General features: G+C 42.0%; 1 protein-coding gene across 1 annotated transcript in view; it reads right to left on the reverse strand.

Moving 5' to 3' along the window:
• Positions 1-1478: 1478 nt before the first annotated feature.
• Positions 1479-12501, reverse strand: part of FASN (fatty acid synthase) — a 44328-nt gene continuing 33305 nt past the window's right edge. Inside the window, exons 32-43 of the mRNA XM_030506071.1 lie at positions 11550-11770; positions 11121-11322; positions 10097-10248; positions 9510-9601; positions 9199-9350; positions 8674-8916; positions 7050-7238; positions 6342-6569; positions 5698-5918; positions 5059-5157; positions 4681-4932; positions 1479-3591 (exon numbers count right to left, since the gene is read on the reverse strand). Coding sequence (XP_030361931.1) covers positions 3454-3591; positions 4681-4932; positions 5059-5157; positions 5698-5918; positions 6342-6569; positions 7050-7238; positions 8674-8916; positions 9199-9350; positions 9510-9601; positions 10097-10248; positions 11121-11322; positions 11550-11770 — 2189 coding nt within the window. The 3' untranslated portion in view covers positions 1479-3453. The remainder of the gene's footprint in view (positions 3592-4680; positions 4933-5058; positions 5158-5697; positions 5919-6341; positions 6570-7049; positions 7239-8673; positions 8917-9198; positions 9351-9509; positions 9602-10096; positions 10249-11120; positions 11323-11549; positions 11771-12501) is intronic.

Raw genomic sequence — 12501 nt, forward strand, 5'->3', positions numbered from 1 at the left:
ACACCTGCTTCTTTTATCACTGGTCTACCTTAAATGTTTTGGGTTTTACTTGACCTGCACCTCAGGATTGGAAAGCTTCACTACTTGAGCAGTCTGGTAGTGCTGTTTAAAGTCACTAGTTCTTGCATGGTTTAGCTATTGTCTTTGGCAGGAGAGGCATTATTTCTTTCCCCTCAGGGAAATGGTAGAATAGAAAACAAAATAATAGCTTTCTTATTTTTCCTATTAAGGATATATTGCAGATTTAAGGTATACTGCCCATCATTTCAGAGTAGCAATGTGTTTGTGAGCTTATTAAGTTTATAGGGCCAACAGGCACTGTGTTTTTCAGTCTCAAGATTAAGACCAGCCTGGTGTAGAGAGGCCTGTGAGAAGCTAGCTGAAAAGGAGAATGGAAAGTGAGTATCAGTTGACAAGAAACTCCAGTTTCATATAGAAGGGTAGATGTGAAGGACTTGACTTCTGCCCTTGTCTTCTCAAAACAAGCAACTGTAGTATTTGATTTTACAAAATATATATTACTGTTCCATCTATGTCTATCTGATGGACTAGTGAGAAACAAGAAGCAGTACCAGCACTAATAAGGTTTTTATTTTTGGCACACTGTGTTCAGCAGCCAGTTGCAGAATGGGATACAGGGCGGCAGCTCATTGTTACACAATTACGGGGAAAAAACCCCCCCGCAAACCCAAAACAACCTGCTTTTCAAGTAACAACCAAAGCAACATTGAGAGCATATAGACTGTAAGAAATCCTTGAGGAACTTCTATTACTAAACCAGTGATCTTCAAACTTTGCTTAGATGAAACCATGAACATTTATGTTTATACAGAGCACTCGTCCACCTGCTGCTCCAACAGCTGAAACAGCATTAGTCTTTGCTGCCTCCACATAGCCCATTCAGATTTGTTAAAAACATTTTAGCACAGAACTATTGTACTTGTTTGCTTAATCACTCCTTTCTTTTTCCTTCTAGGTTTTCAATGGAACCAAGGCAAGTAAAATTCTTTCAACTCTTTTTTTCAGGCTCACTTCAACTGCCAGTAGTTAAATTTAAAACGAACTAACCAACCACATTTGTTTTCAGTTATGTAGTATCCTATGCAAAGATGTGCGTATCTATTACATGCAGTAGATATAATGAAGTCCCAGAGCATGCACATATGCCCAGTTCACAGCCACTCTTCAGTATTAGATTGTTTGTGGCTGTACGGCACCTCACCCTCACGCATTAGCCACTTCCCTCCGTTACCTCCTAACACCTAGTCATACCTAACAATTTGACAGCATTTATACCCATTGCCTAACACTCTCAATGACCTTGAGGTAGATGCCCTTAGTCCCATTTTACAAATGGGGTAACCGAGGCAGTAGCATTAATGGCTTGTTCAAAACCACAACAGTGGAGACAGGATTAGAATTTGGGAGTTTCCACTTCAATCTTGTGTGTGCAAAATCATGGCAACAAGAAGCCATGCTCCAGAATAAGACGTCATCTTTATTATTGTTTTTATTTCTACAGACTCCAACTCAGATATGTCAGAAGCAGGTTTTGCTTTATACTAAGAAATGAGAGATTGTAGATGAAACATATGATTAAAAAATGGTGGTAGAGAATAAGACAAAAAGCCAACCAGTGATCAATTCTGTTTAATACTAGGAAAGCCAAAAAGACACTCTTGGGACCAAAACTTATTTAAAAACAAAACCAAAACAAAACCAACAAAAAAACCCCAACCCACAAAACAAAAAACAGAAAGAGGAAAAAAGAACAAGACTTATTTTGGAAATTATTTAAGGTGACATTATATTGGCTTTATTTCAGATTTCACAGAAGAAATACTTTATAAAACTAAAACCAGTTAACCCAGCCACTATCAACAGAGGGTGGCATAAGCAAGACACTAGGTCAGAACCTGCAGCGAAGAGCCATCTATTCTTGTCACTGAAATGCTCCTGTACTATCAGGACACTTCACTGGGGGATTAAGATGGAGAGAACTGGGGTTTTTATAGCAGTTCTGAGAGGCACAATAGCTCTTCCTAGTTGGGGCTTTGCTGCTACCCACATCTCCTCTGTATCATAAGTGTAGTAAGGATTTACTGATTTCGGAAAGGACAGATTCAGCATAGCAAAGGCAAGAAGTTTACTGAATTTTATGCAAGTTTCCTTTAAAAAGGTACTATGTCTTAAAATCATGCCATCAAACTGATTACTTAGCTAACTTTTGTGGGATCTCCAGTCTCATTACTGAGAGGAAAATGAATACACAAGGCTTAGGAAGGCCCTGTGCTAAATAAAATATACAGGGGCTCTGGGTACATACTCACATGTTTGCCTGAACTTTGGTTATGGAAGAGCCGGGGTAAGATGATTTGTTAAGTTATCATTGAAGAATTTTACCCCTCCCCTACCCCCCATTCCAAATGTCTGGTTGGGAGGCAAGATTGGAGTTGGGAGGGAAAAAGGTAAAGCAATAGTCGTAATGCTTTACTAACGTTCTGATAGAGCAGAGCACAGAACCTTGCACAAATATAAAGTACCTGCCTACGGATAGCTTTGCCTTCTTTTTATCACGCCCAAGTGTTAAGGTTGTTCCATACAGTGGCATCCACCCTACACTCCCCGCTGCCAAAAGAGCGGATGATGGCAAGAACCCTGCCTTCCTCACTACTACCTTTTCCTTTCTAAACTGGGCAGGGTAGTGGGAGAAAGAGAAAAAAACAGAAGAAAAAGAAACACGCTATTCCAAAGATGCACTTTGGTTTAACATATGGGCAACTTCCCCTCGTAGAATAAGCTTTCCCCTCCAAAAAGGGATGTTCCTTTTCTTCTATAACCCACGATAAATTAAAACTAAGTAAGAAGTCTCTGGTTTGACATAATAAATACTTAGAATATATGAAATGGAAAAAAAAAAAAAGTTACAAAAGCCTGAATGGAATTCTCTTTCTGACCTAGCTACAGACAGATTCTTCACAGACAAAAAGGTATCTCCGAAATCGGCTGCAGCTCTTCTCCCTGCTCACTGGGCTTGGTCAACAAGTGCTATCACATATGCTTTGGAATACTGTTAAGACAAAAACAATATAGAGCACAAGAAATCTACTCCTAAATTTGTTTTTCATACTGCCAAGGGTGTAGGAAGTAACCATCGATGGGAAACCCTCATAGCAGTGCACAGTAACTGAGTTGGAGCACTAAAGTAACACGGACAAGGATACTAGGGATAAAAAAAGCATAGGAAGAGAATGAGGAGAGAGAACCCATGAAAGTTGGGAAAGGAAAAGATGAGCAAGAGAGAGAAAAAAGTCCAGTCAAGTTCAGCTGGACTTCCCAGTTCCGGCAGCAGAGCAGATGAGATGTTGAACAACAGGAAGAGTTCCTTGGGGTCTGTCATAACAAGGAATGTTGTTGGCATTTTCTTCACCATTGACAGTAAGCAAGCAGAAGTTAACCCTCTCTGACACTGACACGTGGCTCTGCCAGTGAGCTGTGGATGATCCCAATAATTGATTCAACGCCATCTCCCTCCAATAAGGTGTGGTGATCCCCTTCAACAATATGGACAGATACTTTCCCATCACATACCTGCATAGATACAGAAAAGAAAAGCTTTACAGTCACATATACTATCAGCTAGTTGGTTTGGGTTTGGCAGTCTTCTAAGTCACTCATAGTTTACACCACTGTCTTGGTCAAACTCAGTTGAAAACAGCACCAGTTTTACTGTGACACATTTCTACAGATCAGCTGCAGGGCACTGTTCGGAACCAGTTTTAAAGCATGATAATTTGACAGCCTGACAGGTACCTACTCAAATATAAGCTGGGCAAGAAGCCAACCTGATGCTGAGTAATTTACCTACAATATCAAAGAATTAATGACGGAATAGCTACTTCCAAGCCCTTAGGAAAATCAAATAACCCTCCCCTCCGCCTAATCTTTCTCCCGCCACCATCAAATCTTCCTTTAAGGTCATTATGTAACTTTAATAACATACAAGTTAACCTAGTATCAATAATGAATATAACTTACAAGTCTGAAGGGACAGGAGATACCAGAAGCAGGTGTTCTGAAACTCACTCCCTTTTCCCTGGTATTGTACAATAACATAAGACACTTAACCCTTTTACATGAACATGGCTGGACACCAGTGACCTTATCTGGACTATGGGCTGAAAAAGTAAGGTTTTTAGGCCCCCAAGAACCCCACATACTAACTTCTAAGAGGTCCCCAAAAGATAACTAAGGAAAAGCCACCTCTATTGTCAAAAGGCTGACAGTTGCTCTTCAGAAGTCTGTCCTCATGCAGTAGACAAACTTTAGGGGTCTACAGTGACAGAAGGAGACTAGAAGTTACTTCTGCAAGTTACTCTTAACATCTTTATTATCTGAAGTCTGGATAGAGAGCTGCAAGAACCAGCTATAGAAACACTTATCCAATAGAGAGGCTAGACCTCCTGGCCCTCACTACCTTGAGAAAATGCCTGGAACCAGTCAACTCATTTGCTTCTGGGGGCTTTAAATTCTTGTTAGAGCATAATAGCTGCAGAATTACAATTTCTTTCAGGTTGGTTTCGTCCTTTCTCTCTCAGTAAGGATGATTTTCCATGCTTTTCTTCTGCTCCCTCAAGTATCAAGAGAACCTCAACAGCCACCAGTGGGCCTCAGACTGACCTCTGAGAGTCTGTAGTCTCCACCCAGTCCTTCTTCATATTCATTGTGAGACTTCGCACGCATCAGTGTCACATTCCCATGATACTTGGACTCTGGTATATACTTGTCAGCAGCCTTCAGTTTATGGTAAAAAGAAGCAGCAGCAAAGCTGAGTGCTTCACGATTGATGTTTGCATGAATCTGAGTTACGAGGTCTGCAGCAGCATTCACACGAGCCTCCAGATCTTTCAGGGGTAGAAGAACCTCCAGCAGCTGGAAATATTAACATTTTTTTTTTTTCCATTAGTCTCAATATCTGAGAATTCATCTGTTGAACAGAAAACCACAGCCCTCTTCTGCAACATAAAGATACGAAAACCCCAAACAAACCAACATCACCTTATTATATTCAATGCCTGTAAATTGCTGAACAAAGGCACACAATGCTTCAGTCTCCAATGCAGCCTCGTTTCCTTGGGCCAGCTTGGCTCTGTAGCTCTGTAAAAGAGAAGAATAAAACGTGAACATGATAAAAAACAATTAAGAACAAATGGCTTTGAACAGGGAAAAGGTGAGGGAGAAAAAAAAAAAGAGAAAAAAGGACAGACTGAAGCTTAGGGTGGGGAATAAAGATCCCATGAGGATAGATCCACAGGTGGCAATTGCCAAGAGCCTAGTATCCTATAGAAAGTACAATGGAAATGTAAGGGAATGCTTAAGCGAGGTTTCCTAGCACCCCTACACAAGGATCTTGACTTGCAGGCTCCAGGATCTTCCAGAAACGTACTAATATTACAATTCATCATAGCAAGCGCAACATTTGTGTCCTAGCCCTCACCAGTTAATGAAGATCACTCCCCATATGCTTCCATCCTTCAGCCATTCCTAAGCATCCACTGTCTACAGCTGTCTCCCAAGTCCCCTGGCAAGAAGTCTGTCAGCTTTTCAGATGACTCATATCTAGAGTAGCAGGATCTCAGAATGTGAGCCCTGACACAGGATGATCCCCAGACAACAGATTTTCTTTGCGTCTCTTACCTGAGTGTATGCTGCCACAAAGGAATGAGACCCATCAAAGAGGAACAGACTGTTGAGTGCATGGGAAGCATTTTGTTGGTCCTGCAGTTGGGAGCACATTTCAAAGGCTACACAGGCACCGAAGGAATACCCAGCAATGCGGTAAGGTCCTTCGGGTTGTATCTGCTTCATACAGTCAATGTAATAGGCTGCCAGGCTCTGTATGCTGTCCAAGGGAGCGGCTAGAACATAGAAGCAAATTAGAAACAGACTCCAGTGAAAAACACTGGCAGACAGCTGGAAACATCCAGGTTATTTTGTTGAAGGTCAGTTTCTGAATTATGGTTAGCAACTTAACATTTTGGACAAAGAACAGTAATGTTCCTGCTTTCCAAAGACAGGTAGAATAGCATGCCCTGTTTTCCTCCTGCATGTTTATCTGCTGGCAGGGACTCTGCAACATCCAATTGTTCCATTTGCCCATATATAATCTAAACTAGTACTTCTCTCGTTATTTGGGGAAGTCTGACATAACCCTGTGCAGGCTATAGGTACTGATACTTCAACCTCAGAATTTAAGATTCTAGAAACAAAGCTCTCTCTATAAAGCAACCAAAATTCAGAATGTTATTTTACAAATTCAAGATGATGAAGAACTGAGATACCTTTTGTGCACTGGAGCCCATAGCAGGGCATATGAAGTCTGGAGGTGAGAGTGTAGAAAACTGCAACAGATCCTTCAATGGGGTGAACAAGGAAAAGAGGGCGCTCTGTGCTCTGAACATCATTGAGGCGGGTGATCGTTGGCCCTTCTGGGTTCACCAACAAGTTGTTCAAATCTAGTTTTGGAGGTTTGCCTGGGCCTGTCTTCATCAGTTGGGATGGCTTTAGCTCTTTGAAGGGAAGCACACCAGACAACATACAACTAGATTCGTCACACAGTCAGTCACAGTCCTGAAGGAGAATCTTAAGGCTGCTCTGGATTAGCCCACTGGCTCACTACATCATCAGGGCACGGACATAGAGATCTTCTTCAGCAACTGCATATACTTTTAGCTTACAATAAGCATGACATTACATTGTTTACTCCTTAGACAGGTAAAAGGTCTTAAATTGCATCCTGCACACAGCTGCAGAGTAAAGTGGCTTTACTCCAAGAAAGTGGCTTTCACACTCTTTCTTACACCCTGCCCCCAGAACTGATGAGCCTGACCCCAATGCACCTCAGTGACATATCTGTCACTTAACAGCCTTTCAGCTATAACCTTATTTCATTATTTGAGGCTTATGTCAGTAGAGACGAAAGAAACTCATTGGAAGCTTAATTATTTGCATTCAGGTGACTGTTAGCAACCCCAGTGCAGGCACTATACCCTCTGCTGTCCCGGACTTGGAAGAAAGTTCACGCAGTTTGTTGACTGTAAGAAGTCGGATTTCTCTCATGGTCATAATGATGTCATAGTCTCTCTCCAGTGTCTGGCGCACCTCCACACCCATCAAGGAATCCAAGCCCAAGTCTGCCAAGGTACTCTCAGCATTCAGACTACTCACATCACGGACACCTGAGAAAAAAAGAGCAAGCAATAAAAGGCCAGGTTTTTTTCAGCTGTAGGCCTCTCGTAGTTTTCTTCTCAACTTCCTTCTTTTTCCTGAAACCTGAATAAACTGCAGCTAGAGAATTATATTTTAGGATCATCTAATGCTTTGAACAAGTCACCTCTTCTACAACCCACATCTAGTCTAGTCATATAGGATCTAGTCTTCAGAGTACATGTTAAATGTGTGCAACTTTTATGACAGGGATGACAGAGGATACATCCGTCCCAGCTAAATAGGTGTGAACTTTGTCACTACAGCTCTAGACCAAGTTCAGAACAGTCAGCTACACAAATTTCACCTACTGCAGGCTCTAACTGAAAGTGCAGTTCTAAATCTAACACAACTAACCCTCAGTTACAGCATGAGACAAAACCATCAATGATGGTTGATTGCAACACTTGATGTCTATCACACTGGAAAAGGCAATTCCTCTAGTCTTCATTGCCTTTTCCTCTTCAATTTTCACACTGTTCAAGTCTCTTACCCTTTCCTTACCTGTAAAAGACTTAGAACAACACTTGCATCTACAGCTCTTCCTCCCCACCTCCACGTTCCGGTGCCATGCTCCCACCTTCTTACTAGCTTCTCCCTTTTTTGTCTTCACAGTCTCTCCTTCCAAACTAACCCTACAGCTGGTACAACTTCCCAGATGCTTTCCCATGACTTCTCAAAGCCACATCTGTTCTACAAGGTCAGACTTGTCTGACTGCCCACAGTTCCTTCAGTAATACTCAGGAGACTGCCTTTAATGTATCAGTATCTCTTTTGGTAGAAAACAAAGAAGCAGTACATGCTTCTGTCCACACAAGAGACAACAGTAGAGTTGACAAGAGATCATTCACTTTCAGCAGCAGAAGAGGGGACAATGGTAAAGTTCAGCAGGTTCAAAACAGACAGAAGGACATGGCACTTCTTGTAATACATAGTAAAGCTATGGTTACTATATGTTCACACAGAATGACAGTGGTGATTAGATAACATGCTACCAGTTACTAAGTACATAAAAGCTACTTATGCAGCACAGGGACATCCCAAGGTGAATGTTTGAAAGCTGCAATAGTACTCAAAGTTAGTCATGTATTTGTTCTATTATGTGCTGTCCCAGCATTTTGCTCTTGGGGGCTGTTCATGTTGATCCTCCATTTGGAGAAAGGTGCTAGTCCACTCTAAAGAAAACCCAAGACAGTGAAGTATGTGTGTGTGTATGTAAATAAGGTGAAGAAACGAATTGATTATTGGAGAGAAGCAGCAGTGTAAAGGAAGGAAACAGTCCCCCACAACCCCCACAGCACACAAAATCAGGAGATGCTGAATAGAGCACCTACGGCAGCACCACTGCTTTCCGAAAGCATTGAGATAGTAGATGCTGCCCAGCAGTGCTTGTCTGAGAGCACCTACCCAGGATGTGAGCAACAGCTGCTACAAGATCCTGCTGACTGCCTCCTTCAGTTTTCACAGAGACCTTTTCTGCTAGGACAAAACTAGACATGATAGGATGAGGTTGATTCAGGAAGATGTCGAGCACCTCCAGGCATGAACTGATTTGCTGTGGAATGGTTCCTCCAATCACAATCTCTCTGTCTCCCATTGTCTTCAGAAGGATGCCCACATCACCAATGGCTCCCCATTGGATCGCCAGGCCTGGAGAAGAAATCAGAAGAACATACTAGGCAACTAACTAAAGCACGTGGCAGCAACAAAAGGGAGTTAAAAAACAGCTAAGTGAAGGTCTGCATTTCCTTTGTTGTGTTAAATTGTCAGTGTTGATTCACACACGAATGACTCAGGGTAACAGCTAGGAGAGGAAACAGCCTTCAACATTCATTATCGTTCCAGGCAAGGGCACAAATTTCTGGTGAGCTGGTTCTCCTCTGGATGTTTGGAGAGAAAGATGATTCTGTGCAGTCGGTAAAGTCACCTTACCTGGGAGTCCATCGTGATGCCGCTGCTCACAAATACGCTCCATGGTAGAATTGGCAAAGCCATAATTACTTTGCCCAGCATTTCCTCTTCCACAGCTTACAGAGGAGAACACAACAAAATAATCCAAGTCCGGACACTTCTTACGAGTCACCCTTGGAGTGGAGCAGGAGAGAGAAACCCCATCAGAAAAGCCTGCTAACTCTGTCACTGTGGAAGACTAGGGCAAGACTTCAGTTTTTAAAACCACTTAAGTTTTATCAGCTCTGTGACCATGAAAGCAGTTTGTATTTGTCCATTCTACAGACACTTACCAATCCAAATGAAGGGTGCCTGAATACTTGGGCTTGTTGACTTCCCTGAATAATTCTGGGGTCTGGTTTTCAATCATACCATCCCTCAGGACCTGGGGGGAGGGGAGGGGAAAAAAAAAAAAAAAAAAAAAAAAAAAAAAAGGTGAAAAGGTGCATTTTTCCATTTAAATTTGCCACATGGTTTAAGATATGAGAGGATATCACTACACAATGCATTTCTGTAACTTTACAGTACAGACATACCCTGAAGTCCTGAAATATGACTATGACAACATGGCTTTTGGTAAGTCTGCTTTTTTCAGTACTGCCACTGCAGCCTTCAGCTGTCAAGTTCTGTATGGGACTTTTCTTGTCCCCAGGGGTCTCGGGCAACATTTGTCAACTGAACTCGCTGGCCAAATTCAAGTTGTTTCCCACGTCAAGGGGCCAGACCCATAAGCCTTTAGCCACCAAGTAAGGCCAAAGCAAAGTGTCCTTTGAAACACAGAGAGGCAATCTAGAACTGTATGAAGCCTGACTACCCTCAGTAAAAAAGCCACTCAAATGTCTGCTCTCTCTTACAAGTCCTGAACATTTTTGTCACTTACCACAGCCAAATTAAAGATGCCACCAACTGGACCAAGCTGCAAAGCTTCTTCTATCAACAGCTGTGTTCCTTCTAGTGTTGCAATATCACTGGTAGATACCAACACCTGGATTCCCAGTGCCTTCCACTGTCTAACACGTTCAGCCTGATAGCCTACAAAAAAAAAAAAAATAAAGGTGAACAGTGCCTGGGATGAAGCATTCAAACCATAAGGCTTTGGTTAACCGGCTCCTTACTCTTTTCTGACTGGATAGGAACTGAATAGATAAATAATACCCGATTCAGCTACAAGCAGAAAATTCGACAGAACAGCTAGCGTAAGGCAACAGATTATAGTAGCACAACTGGAACTTGAGAAGTAGAAACAGTTGATCTATGTGTTTGCACAAGTGGTGCAATTGTGAACTTGTCAATGGAAAGAAATCTGTAGAGACAGAGAATTATGTTGACTGAATTTGTATGAAGAAACAGTGAAAAGGCTACCACTGGTAAGAAATCTCAATACTGCAACTGTAATCAAACTAATGGCTTAAAACTGAATAAAAATGCTTACTGATGTTATCAGATAATAGGGCACATCTTTACAGATCAGCTATCTGAAGGAGCAAAAGTAAGCATCCACACAAAACTTGAGAGACAGAGTTTTGTGTGGTCTTTCCTTGTGGCATGTGATCTCCCATGCTACAGCCACTGAACGAGTCAGTGAGGTAGCAAGATACAGATTTTGTAGAGGGAGTAAAAGTAAGGCTGCAGAAAAAAACCCTGGGTAAGGGAAAAAAAGGGTTGATAGAATTGGGAAGATTAAACAAAAAAAAAAAAAAAAGGAAGAAGTAGTTGCAAAAGAAGTTAAAAGATACTTCCTCCTTTGGAATTAAAGGAGCTTGTTTCAAGTGAGAGAATACATACATGAGAGAAAAGAAAAAGAGATCAAGACACTTTTAGTTGCTAATAGGACACTTTAAAAATGGAAAGAAACGACAAATTGAGGTCTACTGAAAAGCAGTCACGGTCCCTGTTTTGCTTACCAGTTCGTATGCCAGAACGAGATGTCAGTATAAGCTTCTGCGCTCCCCTCTCAACTAGCCACTGTGCCAACTCAAGCCCAAATCCTCCTAGGCCCCCTGTGATGATGTAAGACTTGGTAGGTGGACAGGAGGTTCGGGAGATGGCAGAGATTTTAACCGGGTCAGACCTTCTCAGAGGAGATTCCAGTTCCTCCTCCTGGACCTGCCCCCCGTGCAGAAAAAAACAGTTCAGATGAGCTGCCCCCGGACACCCCCCCCTGAACCTCCCACTCCGGGCCCAGCTCCTCCAGCCACCCCGGGAACACCTGTTACAATGCCTGCAGTAGAAACAACCACCCTGTGCTGCCCCAGTTATTCAGCTGGAACTGGATCAAAATATCCAATACAGTCACCTACAGAGGATGCGAATGAGAGTCATTATCTCATTACCTTGATCATAACTTTGCCAATATGTTTTCCTTGTGCCATGAACCTGAAGGCAGCTTCTACCTCTTCTTTGCTAAAGACTGTACTCCTCAGGGGTTTTACTACACCATCTTTTATGCCTTTTTTCAACAACTCTGATACTACTTCCCACTCTTGGTTTTCCTCAAAGACTGCATCTAGTAGGATTCCATGAAATGCCACATTCTTGAGGAAGAGAGCCATTCCTAGAAAAAGCAACTTGGTTATGACGTGATGCTGGCTGACATTTCAAAACAAGAGTCTGTCATCTGTTTCAGAAACATTTCTTTACAGGTCAGTAGAGTAAGACTGAAGAGTAAAGCAGTTGCTAGAATTCTACATTTCCCAAACTTGTTCTTGCATATACTCTCTAAACGCTGTATTAATTGGGTTGTTCTCTTACAAGCAGACCAGTTTAACAGAAACTCTACTCATAAAAATTGTGTATCAAGAGGACAAGCTATAACATGGTCAGTCTGATACTGAAAAGAGCATTTTGTGTCCAGTGACAGCTGAGTTAGTCATAGAGAAGCAAGAACACCATGTACATCCTTGTCCATCTCCACAGGAAATTCTTCCTCACAGGAAGTTTTCCAAAATGCTAGGATCTCTCAAAATGTAATTAGAATAAGAAAAGAGACTGTCAACACTTGCTATATGCAATCATTCTACAACAGGAGAACATACTTGTTAATTTTCACTAACGCATCATGTTGTAACATTTGAATTTGTTTTCCCATCCAAGAGAAATCAAGTTAAATCTTGCCCCTGATGCCATCAAAAACTAGGAGGTGCTGATGACTCTCTTGAGAAACAAGACGCCTTGCAGCGGGGTCTGGATAGACTGGAACATTGGGCATTCATCAATGACAAGAAACAAGCAAGAACAAATGCCAGATTCTGCACCTGAGACCCAAATAATGCCAGACACAAGTAT

Source organism: Strigops habroptila, chromosome 14 (genome assembly GCF_004027225.2).
Source record: "Strigops habroptila isolate Jane chromosome 14, bStrHab1.2.pri, whole genome shotgun sequence".
NCBI classification, from domain to species: domain Eukaryota; kingdom Metazoa; phylum Chordata; class Aves; order Psittaciformes; family Psittacidae; genus Strigops; species Strigops habroptila.